Below are 25,875 nucleotides of genomic sequence, written 5' to 3'. Positions count from 1 at the left end.
AACAGTAGCGACACCTGATGGGAGATATAGGCCGGGTTTCCACTGACGCGGAGATGGGCGGAGAAGAGCGGAAAAGAGCGGGGAAGAGCGGAGAAGAGCGGAAAAGAGCGGAGATGTGCGGATTTGACCAATCACAGCGTTCGAGAGAGCGACAAACGAAGACGCTCTGTCACTCTCTCCCTCACGGTGATTGGTCGATTCCTGTACATCTCCACTCATCTCCGTACAGCTCCACGTCAATGGAAACGCAGCCATAGACAGTTTTTATCCTCATTAGAGCGGGGCGTACAGTTACCGTTCTATAAGCAGTTATACTTTATTAGTTATAAAGCTATCATTTGATTGACTTCGGCACATACCTTGCAAAGGACTTCGACAGGCGAAGACATCTTTTTCTCGCTGATTCGTTCATACTTCTGCTTCTTGGTGATGGCCTTCAGCCCTTGCCACGGCAACGACCCTCTGCATCAAACGAACAATTGTTATTATATAGATTGATGCCAGACTTAAACTAATTTTCCTTTGACAGCTTTTAAGCTAGTCTGAAATAAAATTCATTTCATTGTGATTTTTCTAAAGGCGCTTACGGGTTTTTCAGCATAAGGCGACGATATTAATAACATACATACATAACATCACGCCTATTTCCCGTTGGGGTAGGCAGACCATGGAATTCCACTTACTACGATCCTGACGACCCAATTTCGCTTCAACCAATCTCATAGTTAAGCCGTTGGTCCCGGTTATTACTTACTGATACAAAGTACGTAGTCGTACTTTACTAGAGATATTAATAACAATTTAATTTTATCTTATCAAACAATTTAAAATTTAATAAATTAAAAAAATTAAATAAATTAAATTAAATAAATTCAATTTAAATTTTTAATTTTTTTTTTTATTTTCTTATCATACACAATAAAGGCACACACACAAACAATCAATAACTTTGCTACTCTGAACAAATCCCTACACTTATCACTTAGACCACACGCTATTACACTCACACAGGCACACGCGCCACACGCACTCGCAAAATTGCTGTCTTTTCACACTCGCACTCTTTGCACCTACACACACACTCATGCAATCACGTCGTATTTCGAACTACTTCTGTACCCACTAACACACTCACAACACGACAACTCCCTACATCACCTTTTGCTTAAATTGTGGTGCACCGCGGATCTTTTTATATCTACCTACGTTATTAAATGTAAGTACAAAATGTTAGCATACTGTGAGGTATGGGGCCTGGAGATCTGTAATACAGGCCTTGAGCCTAGTACAGACTCCAGCTCTCTTATGGAACTAAAATTGTATTTTACGTTTTACTAAAATTTGTGTACCTACCTACCTTGTGAGAGAAATAAAGAACTATATTATTATTATTATTATTAATTTAATTTTATCAATTTACTTTTATTTAGTACTATAAACAAGACTGATAAGACTTCTAGAAACTTCCGTTCGAGCAAACCGCACGTAGCTGATATGAAGTGAGTCACCATACACCGTCGACTTTCCAATAATTTTTGACGCTACTTAATATGCCGTAGTTAGTCGTCATCGTCATCGTAGTCTTGGTATATTACTTTTATGAAGCACGGATCCGGAGTAAGATGATGCTTGGCCTTCCTCCAGCCCGGACCTTAATCCTCTGGACTATAAAATTTGGCAGGTCTTAGAGAACAAGGTCTGTGCTAAACTCCATAAAAAATGTAGAGCCACTGAAATAGACATTGATATGGTGCATACTGCGAGAGACAACTGGCTGCGGCGATTAAGGGCCGATATTAAAAATCATCATCATCATCATCGGCCTTATAAGTCTGTTTCAGACGATTTATGACGTCATTGCCTCTAAGAAATGCACTTTCTTCCATGGCTGTGCAAGCCAATCCTAGAGCGGCAAACTCTACCGCAGACTGCAGGAGAAGTATTAAAAATAAGGGAGGACATTTTGAATAGTTTTAAGTTATTTTAATTCATTGATAAATGTACTTAAAAATAGTATGTACACATTTTCGAAAAAGGATTGATACTTTATTTTTTTTTTATCATTACTTTCCTATATGACAGAACTTTGGGACCGACTATGTAAATTTTATCAACCGGAGGGGGTATGGAGCATACTCCACCACGCTGCTCCACTGCGGGTTGGTGGAGGTGTTTTTACGGCTGATAGCCGGGACCGACGGCTTAATGTGCCCTCCGAAGCACGGAATCATCTTACTTTTTCGGACAATCAGGTGATTCAAGCCTGAAAGTCCTTACCAAACAAAGGACAGTCTCACAAAGTGATTTCGACAATGTCCCCATCGGGAATCGAACCCGGACCTCCAGATCGTGAGCCTAACGCTCTAACCACTAGACCACGGAGGCTACCCCCTCCGGTTGATTGAGGGGAGGCCTGTGCCCAGCAATGGGACGTATATAGGCAGTTTATGTTATGTATGTAAATTATATATATATATGTGTCGGTTTTAAATAAACTATTATTAGTTCTCACCTGTTAAAATACATAAGTACATAGCCGAGGGACTCCATGTCATCGCGCCGCGACTGCTCGATACCGAGATGCGCGTTGATCGACGCGTAACGCGCCGTACCTGTAAGACAGATAGGTAAACTCACGCCCGTAATCCCACACGGGGCGGGCAGAGACACAAAGACAAATTGCGGCCACTTTTGATACGTAGTCCTAAGATGGATATAATGACCTTTATGGTGACAAATCGGCTTCATCATCGCATCATGTTTAGAAAGGGCACAATCCCTCTTGATTGTTAATACCCGGAATAAAAATAAACATGCTTTACGAGTCAGTCGACTGCATAAGATCACTAAACCTTACGTTTTTACATTAAGATTCCCATTGACATTCAGAGTTTATCTTTGAACAGTTTTAAGACAGTATTTAAACAGAAACTTTATAAAAAAGCTTATTATAAGGTTAGTTATTATTTAGAAGATATGAATGCATGGCATTTAGGAACTGATATTAGGGAGCCAAATTACTAAATTGTATAAAAATATTTTATGTTTTAAAGAATGTCTACGGCCCTGTCCTGAGGTTTTTCTTGCAGCTTCTCTTCCCCGGCTATACATGTTGTGAGAAGCTGAGACGTAATTTATATGTAAAAAAGACGATTCAAAGTTTAACTATCTTACCTACTGCATAAAGATATTCCTGAATTTGAATTGTAATATATCCTCAATAAATAATAAAAAAAAAGTAATATCATCGTGACGTCATAACAGTGACGTCACAGTCGTGTGTAGCGTGTGTGTGTCAACTGACCGGTAAGGTTCTTGTCCTCGCGGTACGAGATGTGCGCGCGCGACCGCAGGTCGCGGAACTTCTTGGCGAGGCCGAAGTCGATCATGTACAGCTTGTTGCAGTGCCGGCCGATGCCCATCAGGAAGTTGTCCGGCTTGATGTCGCGGTGGATGAAGCACTTGCAGTGGATGAACTCCACGCGGCCCAGCATTTGGTCTGGAAAGGGGTGGGCGGGTGAGTCAACTCCATCAAAGTACAATAATAATAATAATAAACGTTTATTGCATGAATTTAGGTTAGGTACATCGCAGATTACAGTGCATAAAAAAGTAGGTATCACCAAATTCTACTCTTTCAAGCATACACAATGAAAGAACAGACGGTACAAGTTACATTACGTTAACTTCTGCCTATATAATAAATAACAATTAATAAAATACCTTAAGCTATTCATAAAATATTAAAACTAAAATAAGAAAACACCAAAATCAAAAATCAAAATCTAAATTAAACATCAAAATTTACAGTCTAAATATTCTTTGACGCTGTAAAAGCATTTCTCCACAAGCCAGTATTTTAACTTAATTGTAAAAACCTTAAATTTTAAACAAAAAAAAAAGAAAAAAAAGTTTTTTTTAATAAATAAAAAAGTTTGTCATCTAACCAGTCACGAGCGTCAACTGCGCCGCTCGTGTCGCGAATTATATCGAGGGCTTCGACCAATAAGCAACTATCCACTAGCATTAAAAATGAGTCGAAAAAACTTTTGTTGAATATGGAGCTTAAATTGACGATGATGAAGACTAACATGTTTTAATTTGTGATTGAATCTAATATTATTATTTTAATAGGATTTCTTTTGTTGACATTATGTTCTATTGTTGACATTCTATTATAACAATAATTGTATTTGATATGTTACCTTTTTGTAGAATTTTGCACACCACATAAAATACCAACCTGCCAGCATGAGCACGGTCTTGATGGTGAACTGGCGCGAGCAGAAGTTGAACAGGTCCTCGAGCGATGGACCTAGAAGGTCCATCACCAAGATGTTGTGTTCCTTTTCGTAGCCGAACCATCTGGGGACAAATTATGTTAGGTTCAAAATACTGTTAGATTGAAAAGGAAGCGATCGACCTAATCTGGACTGGTACATCACTATGCTAATGAATGTCACAACCTGTTGACAGATTAGAGCGAAGTCCTAAGATGGATGATGATGAACCTTATGGAGACGAGGGACCTGTCGCCCCTAATAATAGTCTGAATATGGAATTTCATTTGCTTCTTATGCATACTTAGTTCAACTTGCGATGGATGTAAGGTGAATGTGTAGTATTCGGCTCATCTAAATTTCATTGTTATAACTTTTTTCTTATGTAAGAAATAACTATTCTTTAAACCTAACCTATGCGGGGAAGACCGGCATACTGTTCTAAAATATGAGTTTGACTGGATTTATTGAAAACGATATTTTATGTAGAGCAAGTCATGTTATGGGATATGATATAATTTACTTGGTTATATTTATATGTCTAGAAATGAGAGAAGGCGCCATAATATTTTGATATACAAGAAGACGCTCTTCTCCACATTGACCTTACCTCTGACTACCCCAGTAGGGACATACCCGTGAGCTTATGGCCCCGATTCCTGCAGACACCTCCTAATTTTACTTTAAGTTATACCTGTTATTTTCTTATCCGCCGAAAAGGAAAGGGACGGATGATTCACAGCTCTTAATTTTAGGAAGAATGAGAAATGAATGAATAACCCGGGCGAATCAAAAAGGTATCTCGCTGGTATGCAAACCATTTGACGTGTGCTGTCAACATAATTCTGTCGGGTTATTGGCCAATGTAAAATTTTTAGACGGTTGTTTTAAATTTGTGCTTAAAATTGACGTGTGTTCCATATTTTTTTGCTTGTCGATTACCCGTCCGTTTCCTTTTCGGCGGATAAGAAAATGACAGATATAACTTAAAATAAAATTAGATGGTGTTTACGGGAATTAGCACCTATGTTATGTTAAAATCCGCGGGACTTGTTTCGTCGCGTACACGAAGTGGTTCGTTTTGTGAAAACATCTAACCGTTTGCATCGCGCGATCAGCTGCCACGGTACAGTGGGCGCCAACGGTACTTCATTTGTTGTATGGAATAGGCTAGTTACTAGCCATAGAGTCAGCCACACCAAACACTTCAGGACCCCGATACCGACCTCGCCGGCGTGGTCGACGATTTCCCTCAATCAGCGCTTATCGCTATCGACCCACTATGGTTGGGCACCTTCAGGCCTGTTGTCTTAAATGTTGTACCGAGCCTTCAGCGGTCCCCATTTGTCCGGCCAACTAGTTAATGCCACCTAATAAGTCAAAAAAAGCTAATTTCCAACTAGTCAAATCAATTATTTTTTACTAAACGTCAAAACAAGAAACTACTATGGTATTTGTATGAAAAAGCACACTGTGCTCACAGCTGTCTTATTATCTTTGTAACATTTACCCACTGTACCTGTGTAACAATAAATTAATGATTTGAATTTTTGAATTTGTGACGTCATAGAAAAACGTGTCAAAATTTATTACGTTTTTCTTGATTAAAATTCATAAATAAGATAAATAGAATAAAGAACATGTTTTTCGTTAGTGAGTGAGAGTTTTAAGTAGTCGTTACATGAGCCATGTCAGGGGCCTTTGGCGGCTCAATAATGACCCTGACACCAGGGTTGTTGAGGTTGGTAATTCACCTCACAACCCGCACGATAGAACAAGATTACGACAATACATCGGTTGACTGCATCGGATCCTTGAGAAGGACCTTCACCCGGCCTTAATCCAATTATAGCCGCAACTCAAGGTTTGCGACATTAAGACTGCAATTTGGCTCTTACCGAATATTGCTTTAAATAAACATAATATAGCACCACGCCTGTATCTGCCGAGGGGTAGGCAGAGGTATATTGTATAGGTTTTGGTATACACAACCTTGACCCCGATACCAACCCCGCCGGCGTGGTCGACGATTTCCCTCAATTAGCGCTTATCGCTATCGACCCACTAGGATCAATTCTTTCAAATATTATTCCTCTCAGACGACGCCCTGAGCCGAGGTTCGCGCCCAACTGGGCACCCTCAGGCCTGTTGTCTTAAACGTTGTACCGGGTGAGGGCATTCAGCGCTCCCCATTCGTCCGGCCAAGTAGTTATTGCCATCTGCGGCAAATCTACAATAAGTCACGTCAAAAAAAAAGGTTTTAGTGTAAAATGTCTTTGTCTTCAGTTACTGTAACTGTATTGTTAAGTTTTTTTCCAAATATTCAAAACCAAATTAGTTATCCAATAAATATTTTACTGAAGCAGTTCAATGATTGTCCCCAGATTGATGTGGTCCATGATAAAGGTGACTCTAGGCGAGCACAATCGATGCAACGAGAACCACCGACCTGTAACCCGCCTTGTGGTGGACATTGTGGCCCATAATTTCACCTACGCCAACTTTAAGGACGACAGGCATAAAATGGAACACATGTCAATTTTATGCAGAAGTTTAAATACTTGGTTTAGATAAAGCCCGAGCCGAAATTCGAAGCCATGATAATACAATACAAGTAACACGTTCTCCGAACAAGGCACTCACGGACTCGTTTTTATCTAGTTTAATTTACCCATCGTACACTGGCAGCTTCGCAACAGGAAGTTAGCGGTAAGGCAGGATGGGCAAATGACTGAACACCTGCATATAACCTGTTTACCAGCCCTTGTTTTGTCTACTTTACAGTGGTCAATGAGTTTCCAATCGGCGTTCCCCAAAAACACGATAGGTGGCGTTGTTAAGTTTTTTCTTCGTTTAAACTTCTAATCTCAAGGATAAATGCGTGCGTGTTTTTGGGTATAAATTATGACCCTTTTTATTACACCAAGGTACACAACTACCACCCATATTATTCTGATCAAATAAACAGAAGCAATAATTATGTAGCAACATCATTCTATACATAATGAGATTCAAATATCAAGCAACAATTAGTTTTATATAATATGCTTTTGCCATTACATTATACATAACATACATAAACTGCCTATATACGTCCCACTGCTGGGCACAGGCCTCCCCTCAATCAACCGGAGGGGGTATGGAGCATACTCCACCACGCTGCTCCAATGCGGGTTACATTATATTTTTTCAAAATTTATTTTGTACATAATAATTTTAATAATTATGTTAAAAGCGAACAACGCCCATCTATCGTGCGTTTGGGGAACGCCGATTGGAAAGTCCCTTCTTGACGTGTAAAAATAGACAAAAAAAATAAAAAAAATTATATTTTTAATTAATTATATATGATAGGCTAATAATAATAATAATTATATATATTTTTAACTAATTTAATTAAATTTTAAAGACAGAAATTATGAATTATACTTAAGTTTCTTCCAATTTTGCCATCGACATCGCGACACCGAAATATTAAAAAGTTAAAGTACGTACATTTGCGTTTCGTGAAAAGTTGTCACTTGACAACCTAGATAGGCTACATAGCCTATTGTCATAATCGTTTGCAACGCTACATTCAACTTTAAAAACAAAAACAAATAAAGAAAAAACGATAAAAACGATTAAAGAAAAAGTAAATAAAGTTCGATAAAACCGTCGACCGTTACACAACAGGCAATCAAACCTGTACCCAGTCGGCCGCGACCTAAACAGGATATACCCACGAATCATGAACGTGTCCCAACTTGTCTGCACAGGACTAATCTTGACTTATATAACCGCTCACTGGTTTTTTTAACCTAATGGCATCGCGTCTGACGTTCGTTTTGACGTTTCTTAAAAAGTATCTCATTTGACCAGGTTGTCAAATAGCCCATTACCTAGGCTTCCGAGTAGAATCCATTCAACATCATTTACATAATATAATTTGTTATGCAAAACTCCTATGTAACAATGGCCCCGATTCCTGCAGACACCGCCTAATTTTATTTTAGGTTATATCCGTCATTTTCGTATCCGTCGAAAAGGAAAGGGACGGATGATTCACAGCTCTTAATTTTAGGAAGAATGAGTAAATTAATGTGTCGGGTTATTGACTGACGTAAAATTTTTAGACGGTTGGTTTAGATTTGTGCTTAAAATTGACGTGTGTTCCATAAATTTTATGCTTGTCGATTACCCGTCCCTTTCCTTTTCGGCGGATAAGAAAAGGACAGATATAACTTAAAATAAAATTAGATGGTATTTACAGGAATTAGCACCATTATATGCCTATAGGCTGCTTCAAAGAAAACATTTTGCGCAGTTTTCTAAATGTTCGAATCGAATACGCAATAGGTGGTATTTAGTTATTGCGTAGTATTTGGTCTTCCACAAATTATAAACGCGTAAGGAAGTCCTTTTCACGTCCTTGACATAAAATAACATAAGCACACGACTATATCCCAATAGGGTAGCCAGAGGTACAACCATCGTAAGATGAACTAAGTATCCACATATGACCCACAACCTAACCAAGCTTCCTTTCCTTATCACTTACCCGAATTTAGATCCTAGCTTTGTAATTAACAAAATTTTGGCCCCGATTCGTGCAAACACCTCCTAACTTTACTTTAAGTTATACCTATCATTTTCTTATCCATCGAAAAGGAAAGAGACGGACGATTGACAGCTCTTAATTTTAGGAAGAATGAGTAAATGAATAACCTTGACGAATCAAAAAGCTATCTCGCTGGTATGGAAACCGTTTGACGTGGGTTGTCAACTTAATTCTGTCGGGTTACCTATTAGCCAATGCAATTTTTTTATAGGGTTGTTTTTGATTTGTGCTTAAAAGCTTAAAATTGACGTGTGTTCCATAAATTTTATGCTTATCGATTACCCGTCCCTTTCGTTTTCGGCGGATAAGAACATGACAGATATAAATTAAAATAAGTGTCTACAGGTATTAGCACCATTATAATATCTTACATTTTTATTAGATAGATTTTGAACTCGGATTATTTTTTCGTATATCCAAGCTATAGCTCTAGCAAGATGCGTTAGAGAGGTATTACATCTATCCACCAATTTTTCGTCAATCACGACTATTCAAACAAAAATCGTCCTTATCATAATCTTAAACATTTCCGACAAAGAAGCACCTACCATCGTTTTTAGTACTTACAATCAATTTTCGTTAGTGTCACTTAACACCTGTATACATTGGCCAAAGAGGACTCACCTTATGTGTGGTATGCCGATGCCCCCTTGGAGCATCTTATACACTCTGCTCTCATAGAGAAGTTGTGGGTGCCGCGCCTTTATCGACTCTACTTTCACCGCTACCTCCTGTTGACAAAAAAACACAATTACAATAACATCCCCCAAAAATAAAGAAGAGTATCACATGTGTATATATCCAACGGGAACAGTTACCCTATAAGTGTAAATTCCTAAAGGTAATATATCTTTATATTTGGGCTATTGAATAGAACTGGAATTTGTTTCGTATTATTTTCATGAAATGATGATGATGGTTGAAAGCCAGCGGGATGTTTTTTAAAGTTGATGACGCTGAAATGTAGTTCTACAATTAAGGCTATGCTATGTGAACAAATAAAAACCAGAGCAGGCACGGAGTTCATTAATGAAATACAGAAAAAATACGTTAAGAAAAAATCTCTACTCAGCAGGAAACTTTATTTAAGTCAAAAACAAAATTCTAAAGCATATAAATAAAAAAATAGTGCATATAAGATAACCCGGACTCAAATAGGCATCTCGCTTCAACCCGTGTTGCTTATGATTTCTGCTCAAAATTGACGTGTTTTCTATAATATTTCCATTCACCAATCCATCAAGCCCGATGCGTCAAGATCGCGGGCTCCGGCATTGGGATCGGGCAGTGTAACTGCTCATCGGTGGGCGGGGTCACGATTTCGCCACACATTTTATACCTACACCCGACGCCCGAGCCCGCGACCTTAGAGGCATCACGCCCGATTGATTGGCAAGTGTAGTAGTACGCCTACAGCTGTGGTAACACAGTCGGAAGAACGCTTGACTCTCTCTGCAAGGTCACAGGTTCGAATCCAGCACGGGCCTAAACCTATGATTTTCGAAATCGTTTTTCGAATTCATGGAAACCCGTATACCGGAGAAATGCGTTTCCGAGGTATGTGATCTGTATTGGGCTGGTTTTCCCTTCGCGGGTTAGAAGGTCAGACAAGCAGTCGCTTCTGTAAAAAACCGGACTTGTCAAATCTTCAGGTTAGGTAAGCGGACCCTGTGAAAACGGGATAACGCTAGAGATGATGAGTAAATACGCTTTTGTTCGTGTAATATTTGACTATAAAAGTATAGTCTTCTATCGTGTGGGTTGTGAGGTGGATTATCAACCTCATCAGTTGTCAGGGTTATCATTGAGCCGCCAAAGGCCCCTGACATGGCTCATGTAACGATTACTCACATCAGTAAAAAAAAGTATAATTATCTATATTGAGTAGGTAATATACCACAATCAATATTCGGTCCCGGCACCAAAAAGGTGATTCGAAACGCCGGAAAATGGATCTAACTAGGTCAATTCACGGCCTACTGTTTTTTTTTTACTTAACTACCATCACCATGGCGACATGGTACTTAAGTCCTTTGTGCACCACTCTTTATTTCAGTCTATTGTGTTCAAATTGCAAAGCACTGTTGGTCATTTAAGTACAATTATTTTACGAAACCCAGTCTGTTTTACATTAAAGGCTACAATAACGAAACCAAGTAGGTAAGTTCCTCAAAAACAATATAGATGGCGCTGTACAGATTTTCCTTCATGCATCTTTTGTTTTTGGGTATAAATGATGACCCTTTTTTACAACCAGACACAAGACATCTTCCACCCGTTAATATTCTGATCAAAATAAAAAGAAACAATATAGGTAGCAAGATAATTCTATACATAATATGATCCAAATATCAAGCAACAATTATTTTTATACAATTGTATGCTTCTGCTATTAAGTAATTATGAACCCAAGTAATGAGCAAATGGGTAATTATCACGTTAAAGCTGTATAAAGCAATCTATACTGTTTTTGGTGAACTCAACCAAGAAAGTCGCTTATTAAATGGACGAATTAATGACACGCAATTTATTGTTGGGATCATAGGTAACCAATATTTACGTGGTTTCCAATATTTGTGTCAGTTAAAGGCAATACCTTCGACCAATAGACACAACGAATGCTATCTACGGTGGATAGACGTCGTACGGTTATTGGGCGAAGCCCTCGATATCGCCGCGCGCGACGCGGTTACTGTGCCGCGAGGACTCGTATGTTTATAATCATAATATCATGATCGTTTTCTTTTGATTAGGGAAACTCCATTTCTCGATAAATTCTTCAGATACAGATAGCTAGTATAGATAATACAAACTTTCCGCCCGCGATTTTGTCCGCGTGGACATCTTTTTTCTATCCTCTTTTCATCCCCTTAGGGGCCGTTTTCCAGGATAAAAACCATCCTATGTTCTTCCATATGTCTCAAACTATCTTCATACCAAATTTCATCTAAATCAGTTCAGCGCACAGTGTCGCGTCCCTTTACGAAAAATCAAAATTATCGTTTTTAAAAAATGGATATTCTAATTATGGTAACACTATCTCAAATACCCATAGTACACAAGTTTAATATTTTATTCGATGTATCCTCTATAATCTTTAGAAAAATAGCTTCGTTAATTGGTATGTTGACGTATCATAAAATTGTTCAACGAATTTCTACTGTGTTCGGTGGTTGTTTTGTTGAGGTATTAGTTGGATTTCAATTGTTTTATTGTTATTATTTTATTAATTGGTGTTTATACTGATCTACTAAGTGATCAAAGTGCAAAATTCTTGGAAGCAATGAGTAAGATTTCACCATTTCTTAGTTTTGGCAAAAAAAGAATTAATTCTAGGTTCGAGATGCATTTAAAAAAAATCATGTCAAATCATGTCGATAATTTTTTGATATTGTATAACCTATAGTGTATATTTACTGTTGACAAAGTTTGATCTGCTTTTGTTTGCACATTCTTGATTTATTAACTTTTGTTTACAATAGGTCACCAGCTACTAAATAATGAATTGTTTGAGAAGTGGTTCCAAGCTGACCCAACAAGCAAAATTCCGCTACTATTCAAGTATGTTTTGGAGGTTTACGAATTAGAAGAATCTCCTGTCTATATTCAGTCAAGTATCCGAAAGTCAGTGACTGTTTTGTTTAAATGTAGCTAATTATTGGAGAGTATCTTACAGAAGTGAAATAACATTAAGAAAAAAATATAGTGCCTTTCTCAACAATGCTTTTAAGTTAAGAGAAGACGATATTAGCTACCTACGTAGTAAACAATCCATAGACACATCACAGGTTCATAGTTCAAAACGAGGAAGGCCATGCAAGGACTTCAACGAACTAAATCTAGCTTTTTAGAAGCGGAGAGTTGCAGACTTAGTAGAAGGCAGAGATCCCAGTGAATTAACATTTGCCGAATTCTGTACCGTCGGTGAAAAGTAATACAACTCGAGTTGTATCACTTTTGAGTTTTTAGCACACACTTCATGTTCAAAAAATTATCTTTCTTTCTGTCTAATTCTCGTAACTGTAGCTATTATAAATACGGAGATAATTTTTGTGTCTAGTGATATAAGTACTGTTTGTGAAGGATTCATGCTGTTATAACACGTGTAACATAATTCATCTTAACTTGCATTAAAGTGAAATGAAGATTTTCACTAAATATTTTGGTGTAAGTAAATGCAACTCAACATATATTAAAATACACGCAATCCTTGAATTCTCACAGTCCGTGTTTAATGATATAATTTTAGTTGTAACATCAAACACCAAATTTATTTTTTTGTGAAAAGTAATATAAATTAATATATATTAAAATATTTCTGAAAATACGATCTTAGATATCAATAACGTGTCGTGTATAATGATACATACAAGTTCGATTCCATGCGCCACCAGTGTGTATCCTAGGGTGACCTCCGCATAAACCTGTCTATGGGAAGACATTTTGTCTAGAGCCACAGCAAACCATATCTGATCCGCATTGCGAATGGGTATAGGTTAAGTTAGTACTTCAGACCAAACCGTGTTTTTTCTCTTTCTGCTATAGCCACCTTGTAGTACTTAATTACAGTACCTCAATAAGTTGTGGGTCCTGATCATGGCGTCGTTATCACCATGGCAGGGTTAGTCAAGAGGTATTTGAGATTTGTCATAACTGTCGTTAGTCTTCTTCCCTTAGCTCGAAGCATAGCTGTTTTACATAGTTTTCTTGATTACATGTAGGTTAAGCGGTGGCAGATTGAACGCTGCCTTCATTGCTAAGGAGGTTGTAGACATGAAATAATGGCTCCAAATATTATCGAGCTCCAATTAATATGCAAGCCATTCAATACACGCTGGTTAGATCTTTGATGCGAGCGCCGGTAGTGGTATTTTTGAACCTACACGGCCGTAGATGACAGCTCGGCATCGGCAGCATCGAGATCTGCCACATTTTCTCAAAAGAAGATTACTAGTTTCTCAAACACGTTGAATGGTGTAAATTTGTCGAGCTTCCTCATTTTTATAAAGGGAATAACTGCTCTGAACTCTTGAGCACCAGTAATATTTTTTTTTCTGTATTTTGATTACATAGGAGAGAATTACGCACAGGACTGTGAAAAATGGAAAGAGGAAGGGGAGGCGTTTGCCCAGCAGTGGGATCTTGTAGGATAGATTAGATTAGAATAAATAATTGGCAACACCACGGGCACAACCCCTTAATTAAACCAGGTCACAAAGTTTGTAAAAATCCCAGGAGGTATTTGAGCTTCTGAAAGGACTTAGTTGGCTTGCATAGTCAATAAAAGCACGTATAATGGACCACTTGCGTTTATGCGGAAAACTGAGCCCATTAAAATAACATTACATATGGGACATTCGAGTATTCATTGAGTCAAGTCAGGGGCCTATGGCGGCTCAGTTATAACCCTGACACCAGGGTTGATGGGGTTGGCAATTCACCTCACAATCCACACGATAGAAGAAGAAGAAGATGGGACATTTGGCAGGAGGATGATGATGATATAGTGGAAAGTTTGCCCACTTCACAATAGTGGTCCATACGCGAGGATACGCGGAAAGTCCCCCACGTGTGCTTACGTGTAGAGTTTTGCGGAAACGAGCTCATTTAGCTTAACCATAACAGACCATGGTCCATGGTGGTCATGGTCATGGTCTGAGGATAGCCCTGTGTAACCTATAGGTTTGGAGGTGAACCAATGATCTTCATTTTCACTACCTATTCTCATCGTCAACATTGATTCGACTCCGTTTATCGTTCTGTCAATATTGCGGGCTACCATTAGACCGGGAATTTTGATAATTCGAAATATCGAATTTTACTTTACTTTAGGGGATTTTGATTGTGGAATGAGTTGTGATCTTTTAAATAGTTTCAGCAAGAAAGAAGTAACACTTACCGGTTTGTGTGATTTTGGTTTAAAAGTACGTAGGTACATCAACTTTATCTCCAGGCCATACTGCCAGGCTAGCCCGAAACATTCCTAATGACTAGTCTTAATATGATTCCTCTTACCTTCATTTGTTAGGGGTGGAAATATTATCATAATTGAATTTGTAAGATTTTGACTGCAAAAATGAACCAAAAGTGGTTTTGATTAGGGGCGTAGTGTAGTGGACAAAATGTGTTTGTAGTGGGCAGCAGTGGTGGTTTTGACCGGTTATTTATGAGTTTTGAGAGTAAAATCATAACAAAAATATCTTATTATCGTCACCTTACACTATATATACGTGTACCATCTTTATATGTATTTATTATTAGAAATTCGTAAAAACATGTATCATTTTACACAATAAAACCGAAAAAATAAGTCATGTTAAACCACTTGACACAAATTCGTTATAGTTTATCGTTTGTGTCAATTGATATAAGTTACGTTTCTTTACTTTTTAAAGAAAATAAATAGAATTTTGCCTTTCTACAACATTATGAAATAAACTTTCTTCCAAGACATTTTGTTTTTTGTAGAATAAGACTGTAAAATTAATAATTGAAATATGATATATCAACGATGACTTTTTTATAGTTATGTGTGTAAAAAGGTATAAGTAGACTTGTATCAATTTACACAATATAAAAGTTGGTGTCAACTGATACATGTAATTTATTTTGATCCTCTACCATTTCTGTTTAGGTTCTAAATATAACTAAATATTAGAAAAGAAACCTTCCATCATCACCTATCGACACATCTAACTTCTGTTCCATTATTCCTTATAAGTCGCGAGCTAGAATATTTTTAACTTTAAACTCGATTTTCTCAAAACTTGAATTTTGGACTTGTATTACTTTTCACCGACGGTACAGAATTAACATTTAAAATAATAAAAAAAGGATACAAAATGAGTTTAAAGAAAAAATTGGTCTTCTCGTTGACAAGCCTAAGCCCGAATATGGGTCGACAAAAGACGGTAATACTGCTCGGATATTCTTTAGACATCCACAACTAAACTCTGAAATCACAGGAGTTGATAAAAATCTAATCGTCAAGTTTTCTATGATTAACAGAATATTGTCAAGTGGCAAGAAAACCAATTTAGAAAAATTCAAACAGTGACTTGCTAACACTAAAACCCTATACATGAGTTTGTATTCTTGGTATTACATGCCGATGTCCATACATAAGGTTCTCATTCATGGAGCTGAAGTAATTTAATCTTTGCCGTTGCCTATTGGTCAACTTTCTGAAGATGCTTTAGAAGGCAGACATAAAGACTCGAGAATTTTCACGCAAGCATCACACGCGTAAATCTTCTAGAGAAAAATGTAACAAAGATTTAATGGTCATGATGCTTATAATATCAGACCCTTTAATATCATCTATTCGTAACAAAATGCGTAACATACAGCAAAAACAAATTGATGAAGATATTATCGATTATTTAGAACCTTATTATTAAAAAAAAAAAATAGTGGCTAAAAATAGCATTTTTTTATCTAACTTCCATCGTAAAAACCTGTTTTAATATTATTTTATTATTAAAACACTAAATATCCTTAACATGTTGCAAAATTATTATCTAAATATTTTTCGTAAACTTTTGTATGGGCTCGCGACACTGTGCAGCGGTTTAAGCGTGAAAAGTATAACATTTGTGTAGATAATAGAGAATATACTATAAGTGTAGTTAAATTGCACAATCTTCACGCCTACTGTTCTAAGTAGGAAGGTCAAACATGAGAAAGATAACCATCCTTCACATCTAGTTAACAGCTGCACAATCAACCAATACTTGAACAATGTTATATTTATTCTTATCTCTTATTGATAATTAAAATAATACGCAGTAATGAATTTGTTTACAGATCTGTTCAGGGCGGTTAAAAAGGCTACATCGAAACATTTCATCTAGAAAGCAATATTGCAATTTGACATTTGCGCATATGTGTGTGTAATCTCAACAAATGTCAAATATCAATATTGCTTTTATAGATGAATTGATTCATGTGGCTTTTCTAACCAACTAAGTTTTGCAAAGAGGCTTTGAGAAATAATATGAGAATTAAATTACTGAATTGGATTACAATATTATACGTTTTTTTGACGTCTAGGGCCCAGTACGTAGTGTTACAGCAGTAACTGTCAGTACTATTCAGAGGCGAAGGACAGCAGTCCTACGGTACGGCTTGAAAATACTGAAATAGGCGACTCGCGGGCTTAGCACCGTAAGCGCGCGACTCTTTCTCGCCCCGACATACGTCCCCCGTCACTCCCTCACAGTACTGCACTGAAAGAGACAGACGATCTCTGTCGCGGCGAGAAAGAGTCGCGTGCTTACGGTACTAGGCCCGATGGACGCCATCCCACTCGCGTCAGACAGAGTACTGCGGGGCGAAAGGCAAGAGGGAAACCACTGCCCATTTGTTCCCTAAAAAGTACCACGGAGAATGCTACACCGAATAGAGCGTAGCTTAAATTTGTGATGATGAGGGCCCTGTGCCGTTTTTCTTGCAGCTACTTTTCCCCAGCTATACAGGTTGTGAGAATGAACAAGACCTATAAATGAGAGCGGTAACTCTCCGCCTCGCACAAATTCGTGCGGGACGACGAGCTGGATTTACCACCCCGCTCTTGGGTCTTACTTTAGTCTAATTAGCCGTAAGCTGAGTAAGAGGAGCGCACGAGAGTTGTACGTCTCACTCGCACTAATGCGGTAAGGCGGCCAACGGAAAGACGCATAAAAAGATAGAACCGGATATTCGGATAACGTGAGCGTTGGACTCACGATCCGGAGGCCCCGGGTTCGAATCCCGGTGGGGACATACCACAAAAATCACTTTGTGATCCCTAGTTTGGTTAAGACATTACAGGCTGATCACCTGATTGTCCGAAAGTAAGATGATCCGTGCTTTGGAAGGTACGTTAAGCTGTTGGTCCCGGTTACTACTTGGTGATGTATGTAGTCGTTACATGAGCCATGTCAGGGACCTTTGGCGGCTCAATAATAACCCTGACACCAAGGTTCGTGAGGCTGGTATTCCACCTGACAACCCACACGGTAAGAAGACGGGATATTTTGGTTCCTCTGTTAGTTAGACGTAGCGCAAAACCGAATATTCGGTTCGGTAATTATTCTACGGCATTTTTTCTAACCCCAATCCAGCAGAGATACGACTGAGTAAACCGAGTAACCATTTCTACATATTTCAATATTCTGATACAAATAACAAACAAAACTGTTGTTGTCCTTTTCGACCACTAGATTATGTCTATAATGTGCAAGTGAGACACAGATAACTATCCCCAACAAATGACGTGACGTCAAACCTTTTCTATTCAAAGATACTGCATAAATGCATTCTATAATGTTATCTCATTTTATATTCTATATAGGTAGGCACCTAGTTTCAAAGCTTTGCTTATAGAAAACTCACTGTTCTGATACAAAGGGAACCTCAACATTATTGTAGGATTTTAAAATTCCACGAAACGAATGTATATCTGAAGAAGAAAGAGGTCTATGATATTTTTTTTTGTCTACGGCAATACTCTAGATTGATCTATGACTTGTGTGACTTTCACTTTTTTTTCCCGTAATGGCGAAAGGATTATAATTATTATATGTAACAAAAATTATAATAAACTGTGTCGGAGCTGAATTGCCAAATTCAAAATTCAAAAATATCTTTATTCAGTAGGTAACATAGTTACACTTTGAATCGTCAATTTTTACATAAACATCTCATCCGCCTAAAACTACCGCAGCTTTCCACAACCTGTATAGCCGGGGAAAAGAAGCTGCAAGAAAAACCTCGGCAGAGGACCCTAGACGTTCTTTTAAAAAAATCTAAAAAAATATATCTCCTAAATAATCACTAACCTTAATAACCTTTTTTGCAAAGTTAGATAGTACATCAAGTCGAGGTTATGTCGAAGAATTCATTTCCTATACCTAAAGGTTAGGTTAAGGTACCTAAAGGCGGCGGCCTTATTGCTAAGGTAGCAATCTCTTCGAGGCAACCTCTAGGTATAGGAAATAAATTTTTCGACAAAACCTCGACTTCTTTTAGTAACTATCTTCTTCTATCGTGTGGATTGTGAGGTGAATTACCAACCCCATCAACCCTTGTGTCAGGGTTATTACTAAGCCGCCATAGGCCCCTGACATGACTCATGTAACGACTACGTAACTATCAATTAGGGTAAAAAACGAGATAACAAATTTTTACATGAAGCCCTATTGCGAGGTTTTATTAACAAATATCACATGCGAACGTGATTTTTCAAAAAAGCGCTTACGTTTTCACTTATGGCGACGATATACAATCTGATACACCTACCTACCTAGTGATTTTCAACTTTGAGTAAATCACCTTACAGTGCATTTAATAGTAACTACAATTTTAACCGCATAACGTAAACAAGGTCAAGCCAAACAGCTGATTTATATTCTTTCGACATTTAGGAAAATTTCTATGCAAATAGATACAACCTACATGTATATTATATGAGAAATATCATGAACTCACTTTAGAACCCTGTCACACTATCATATTTGACATTTAATGAGACTTACGGTTTAATTTGTCAAGAACGTTAATGTGACGTGGTTTCAAAGTGCTTGTAAAGGCCTCCGTGGTCCAGTGGTTGAGCGTTTAACTCACGATCCGGAGGTCCTGGGTTCGAATTCCGGTGTAGACATACCACAAAAGTCACTTTGTGATCCCTAGTTGGGTTAGGACATTACAGGCTGATCACCTGATTGCTCGAAAGTAAGACGATCCGTGCTTCGGAAGGCACGTAAAGCCATTGCTCCCGATAACTACTTGCTAATACAAGTGCGTAGTTGTTACATGAGTCATGTCAGGAGGGGCCTTTGGCAGCTGAATAGTAACCCTGTCAGGGTTGATGAGGTTGGTAATCCACCTCACAACCCACACGATAGAAAAAGATTAGTACTTGTGACCATACTCACACACACAAACAATACATAACAAGAGTAAATACAAGCATAACCACTAAAGATTTTTTGAGTTTGAATTCATGCCTGTATAACAGCAATAGGCTCTTCTCGAGGTTTTTAGAGCATTCTACAAAGACTTGTGAGCAAATTAATCTTCACAAACATCAAAGGCATGATTCTAACTAGTCTTAATCACCTAACAATCACCTAATAAACATAGAGATCAAATTCCGGTGAAACATAGCCTTTTTGGTAAAAAATATTACAGAGAATGTGTTGATTCAACACAAATTTAAAATGGAAGAGAGAGTGAATGATTGGAACAAATGTTACCTTAAAAACATAATATATTTTTTATAAATTAAGAATTTTGCTAGATGTCGGGGAAGGCCACGAAAACGATGGCGCGACAAGTTAGACCGCTTTGTGAAACGGTGGCACAAACAAGCTGGGGGCAGGGATGAGTGGAAGAAGGGAAGAGAGGCCTTTGCCCTGCAGTGGGACATCGAGGGCTATTAACATAATATATAATAGTTTGCAACAACTATTATGAACAATCATGAACACAAGTGAAGTGATAAGCATGTATCAGAGCAAAGTGCTGCCTGTGCTTCTAAAATAATAGTAAAGGAAGAAAATCTAAAACTTGTGTTTATTTCAACCCCCTGTCTATTTGATTTCTAGTCAAGTACATAACTGTTAAGTCTATAATATAATTCATAAGTGATATTCAAAAAAAACTAGTATCAGTTTGTTATTTATTGTCCTCACTATTTTCATTATTGTTAAAACCTGTTGCAGACTTCATAAAAGTGTGAAAATAATAGAAACACGATTTTCTTGAGCTTTCTATGATTATTTTTCGTAAATAAATCAAATATAATTATGATAATATTCATAAAGATTTGTTTCTTTTGTATTTCCAATGATTGTATGTATACATAAATTGAGTTCACAGATAATCTAGTCAGGTAGGTACCTACTCCTGATTACTGGGTCATATGTTATAAGTATAAATACAAGTTATATATAACAAGTCTGACTACAGCTGTTGTATGTGTATCAAAACGCGTAGGTACGTCAAAATAAGGCGTAAAAATGAACTAACGTAAAAGGAACATGGATGGAAAAAAGTTGAAACGTTCCATATTGTACAATGACAAAGACAGCTCGTGGCGACTTCGATCGAATAGGCTCCGACTACATAGGGGCCCAATTACGTAAATCCATGACAACCAAAAAAAACGCTACGTATCCTTCGCATCGAACAATTCGAATCGAAGCATCAATATTCATCCAAAGAATACGCCCTGACCGCCATTTTCGAGAACAAAATCCCGAAATACACAGGCATTTGACACAAGAGGTCGTCTTATATGGAGTAAGAGCGATCAAAATTTGTAAAAATCAATGTTATTTACCTCCCCATCGTTGATATTTATTGCTAAGAAGATGTCTCCGAAGCTCCCGCCTCCGATCTTGCGAATAATGTTGTATTTACCATTTACAATTACTTGTTTTCTGGCTAACAACATGCGTTCGAAGGTAGCCATTTTCTTTTGCCTTCATCACTCGTTGTCACAAAAATTATAAGAAATCCATCGCAGTCAGCGAAAATAACACAACACTTTCGTAATTTAGCGTCTACGATTGTTCTAAAACACAATATGATGTAGAATCACTATGAAAAACCACGGAAAATCATTTTATTGCGAAATCTAGAAAGATGTCGTCAGCCTATTTTACGTGACGTCACAGTGGCAGTGCTGAGTGTTGCATACTTCAGGGCAACAAATCCTACCATGGCGCATTGTGTAATGTTACCATTCTAAAACTTTGTTTCTCTACCATTTCAATAAATTACCATGGAAAAAAGGTAGGATTGCAGAAAAAATGCGTTTACATGTTACAAAAGAGTAAATTAAAATACTTTATTTTCAAACATCGAAAAACACCCCAATCTAAACTAAGATTACCTGAAATACGCATAAGTTAACAAATGATTTCAGTAGTAGACTTTTATTATTAATTAATGACCATAAACTGACTAACTTTTTTTATTAATGACCATTAGAAAGGAACCACGTTTTGAAATTAACGAAACCATTAAATAACACGTGCGGACTGTCTGTCTCGCTCACACGCACGGGGTAAACCGGTACACAGTGAGAATGAGATTTTTGTATGGAGTAACCCAGTTGTGATAGGTATTTAGTTGAGGTCAGCCTTCCCTGTCCTCTGATATAGGTATAATATAAACCAAGATTTTTCCTTGTGAGTGTGAAAGACACTTCAATTATACAAATTGAAACAAGCTTTCATGTTATAAGGAAAGACAATTTAAACACTATTATCATTATTTTATTTCTTGTTTTTAGTTCCTTTTTGACGAAGCCTGTGGTGGATTTAATGATTTTTTTTTTATTCATAAGGAATTAGACTGTTACATAAGTCAATTATTTAAACACTGAGTAGGTGTTTCATTTAATGTAGTCTATATTTAATAATTACAAACATTTACTTTTACTGCATTAGGTATCTGAAGATATTTCTCTCAGAATAAGTAATGGACTTTCCTGGCTACATTCCCCAAAAATAATATGGATGGCGCTGTTGAGATTTAACATGTTAAATATATCGGATTCGAATATCAAGCAGCAATTATTTTTATATATGCTTCTGCCATCACATTATATTTTTGAATAATTATATACCCGAGTAATGAAAAAAATAGGTCATCATCATCATACATAGGTAAAGGTATCATACTAAATCTGGACGGAGCCATCTATATTAGTTTTGGGAAACTCCCTCATAGAATTTAGGCCTCATAGCCTGGAGTCCCTCATAGCATCTGGTGCATGTCCCTGATCTTAACTCCATACTTAACTGAATCCAAAATGAAGTTCTTTATACCTCAGAAGCCACGAGTTGTAGGAATGAATATTTATTGCCAATTAGTATGTACATTGCAGGGAGCACAATCAGCTATCTTTCTCTATCGTGTGGGTTTGTGAGGTGGAATACCAACCTCATCAGCTACTTGATAACAGTATGTAAAATTAACTACAATGGGAGGATGTTGTAATTTGGGTCATGTACCATGCAACAGTATGTAGGTGCAACTGTCCGATTACCGAAGTTCGTGCAGGAAGAACGCAAAAGCAATCTTACACACCTGTTACGATTTAATTGCTTAAATCCTGACCTAGAGACGCGAGATAAGGTTTCCGCAATAATATTCCATCGACGCATTGTTGTCGTAAGAAAACTATAATACGTCATTGGACAATCCCCTCCCCTAACGCGAAAGAAACGCATCGCTGCGTTAACCCTCAATCTCTTGTAAAATAAAATAAAACAACAAAAATACAACGCAAACATCACATTACCTCGCCATTGGCAATGTTGATCGCCAAATATATATCTCCAAATGAACCGCCGCCAATTCTTCGCACGACCTTATACTTTCCAGTAATCAATATTTCCTTCCTCGAACTCATAAACGTCGACATGTTTATTTATTATTATTAACACTTCGTATCGAATATAATTTTTTAACAGTTTTGAATGCACAAATTACGCACTGATCCAATAAAAACAATAATAAATTCTTGGCTACATTTTACGATAATGTGACTGAATGGACGTCGCGGTGCGTTCTGAATACATGTCAATTACGTCACACAATCATTTCTCTTTTGTTATTTCAAAGTGTCTATAGAAATTAGAAATGATTACGAACTTTTTTATAATCCTTACAAACACTTTTTGTTTTTTTTTGTTATGATAACATGGAAATGCATTAAAAAAAAAACACCCTTTTCATTCCACATCTCTAATAAATAACACAAGATAAAAAATAAATCGGTCGATTACTCTTCAGTTTCTGAACGTTACATGACGTTAGTATTACCATTTTACAACAATTTATATTTTCTACTATTTGGTAGAATAACAACAGTTACGTTTTATATTTATTTAAACAAAAATGTTTAAGACCATGCATTACTAGAATTTTTAATTCGATCTTTTATTTAAAACAATATTTTAAATCCTAGTGCAAATCACCTCGTTATTTACATAAGAATGATTATTATAATGTATCCAATGACTAATATATTTACCTAATACTTTCTTGGAAATCATATGGCGTCACGTAAATTCAGCTATTCATGCTTCTAGTAAAACAAGTAGTTATGCAATATCTGTATACATCAATATCAACTGTTAAATATATAAAAAAAATAAGAATGTAAGCATAGCCATGTATTTTATTTTTGTTTAAAATCTGTGCCTAAGCCACAATGAAATAAAAATATAAACTATTAATTATTTATTAATAATTACAGAAATCACATAGTTCTTTAACATAGGTACATAGATAAATACATATATGACAATAATTTTTACCTATTTCATATATAAAATATTTCAGTATAAAATTATAACACAAATTACATTTATAATTATAATAAAAAAACATCATAAACGCAGTAGTTTTTTATTAAGTATTTGTGTTTTGTCTTATTACTATTTAGCCTCATTGTTATCCGACTTCAGAAAAAGGATCTCAATTTGTTAAGATCTCTTTTTTATAAATAATAATTATACACTCTGTAAGTATTTGAATAGTAAATATTTAGATAAGATTAAAAAATATAATACATGCATCATAAAAGAGTACAATGTTTAAAACATTTTAAATAAATAATTTATTGTGTTTGCTGCATAATTTAACTATTTATGTCAACATTCAAAAAGATGAATTTTCATTATTCTAAAATAAAAATATTAAAACAAAGAGCCAGTTACTCATCATATTTTTTTTATGTCTCTGATAGATAATGGAATAAATATTATAAGAATAACAAAACAATAATTTAAAAATATTGTGTAGGAAAAATCAGAAATTAAACAAACAAAATACACATTTTAATTAAAATTTATTAAACTTACTAAACATGTGCCAAACAACAAATTTGTATGTCAACTAATCCCTTACAGTTAGGCATAGTTTGGATTTCTTATTATTTAAAAAAAAACTGGATTATAAAGCATAAATATGTAGTACCTACCTATTAATTTGTGCAAAATTTTTGTGAGGCATTTATTTAATTATTAGGGCCACAAATACATAATGTCTCTTAGACTTAAAACAAATATAAAACAAAAATTTTGCTCGTAAAAGTTTATGAAACAGAAAATTATTATTCATGTTTACACTTTTTACTTGTTTTGCTTGTTGCTTCCAAGTGACATTTGATTTTTGTAACCTCAATAAAACAGCTGATCTGTATTAAGACCACCCAGATTTCATGTGAGGATGACTACAGGTCCTTGAGTCTGTAACTAGGCTAACATTCAGTTGTCCTCATTACTTCGAAAATAAGTTTCACAATAATCGACCCACGAAGTAATTTTCAAAGTCACCAAAGTCTTTACAGTTTGACGCCTTTTAGGGATAACGGAATATGCCACTTACCCCGCCGTTAGATACGTGGATCCCGAGGTAAATATCTCCGAAGGAACCACCACCAATCCGTCTGATAATCCTGTATTTGTCACTTATTAGTAATTCACTTCTATAATCCAGCATTTGCTGGAATGTCGACATATTGACAAGATTATCACAAATTTAAACTAAATTTAGTCACTAAAATTAAATAACACAAAATACGTTCAACTACACATTAATACAAGTTTTGACACGCTAACATTTTTATTTATTATGTTTTTTTACTGAAGGAAAGATGAAAAATAAATATAAGTTTGACAGATGGTGGGCTCGACTACGTGTTCGTGTGACAAATTAAAAATGAGATGACATTATTCATTTTGTAGCAACAGTGGCTACGAGAAATACGTGGGTGCGAAAGAGATAGATTGTTACTTTTCATTCCTTCGTAATTTGTTCCAGTAAACATGAGCTTTTTAAAAGTCACTGCGTTCAGAAATTTAAATTCAGGATTTGTTTATATGAAGCCACGTGTGAACATTTGAAAATGTTTTATTTTTTTAAATTAAACTTTAACAGAGCATAGAATAATACTTATCATTGAATACTTCCGTGTTTAATTAGGATTCAACT

At 36.5% G+C, this 25,875-nt stretch overlaps 1 protein-coding gene across 3 annotated transcripts in view; it reads right to left on the bottom strand.

Annotated features, from left to right (window-relative positions):
* Positions 1 to 25,565, bottom strand: part of LOC126377147 (casein kinase I) — a 35,542-nt gene extending 9,977 nt beyond the window's left edge. The window contains exons 1-6 of one of the 3 annotated variants that reach the window (XM_050024832.1): positions 25,270 to 25,565; positions 9,505 to 9,611; positions 4,244 to 4,365; positions 3,305 to 3,499; positions 2,513 to 2,612; positions 360 to 462 (exon numbers count right to left, since the gene is read on the bottom strand). In XM_050024832.1, coding sequence (XP_049880789.1) covers positions 360 to 462; positions 2,513 to 2,612; positions 3,305 to 3,499; positions 4,244 to 4,365; positions 9,505 to 9,611; positions 25,270 to 25,401 — 759 coding nt within the window. In that variant the 5' untranslated portion in view covers positions 25,402 to 25,565. Of the gene's footprint in view, positions 1 to 359; positions 463 to 2,512; positions 2,613 to 3,304; positions 3,500 to 4,243; positions 4,366 to 9,504; positions 9,612 to 21,205; positions 21,568 to 23,176; positions 23,460 to 25,269 lie in introns of those variants that run through there. The other 2 variants (XM_050024833.1, XM_050024831.1) reach the window with 2 other exon arrangements.
* Between the last annotated feature and the right edge of the window lie 310 nt (positions 25,566 to 25,875).

Source organism: Pectinophora gossypiella, chromosome 22, assembly GCF_024362695.1.
Source record: "Pectinophora gossypiella chromosome 22, ilPecGoss1.1, whole genome shotgun sequence".
Taxonomy (NCBI): domain Eukaryota; kingdom Metazoa; phylum Arthropoda; class Insecta; order Lepidoptera; family Gelechiidae; genus Pectinophora; species Pectinophora gossypiella.
The sequence above is the reverse complement of the archived record's forward strand: the minus strand, read 5'-3'. Positions and strand labels throughout refer to the sequence as shown.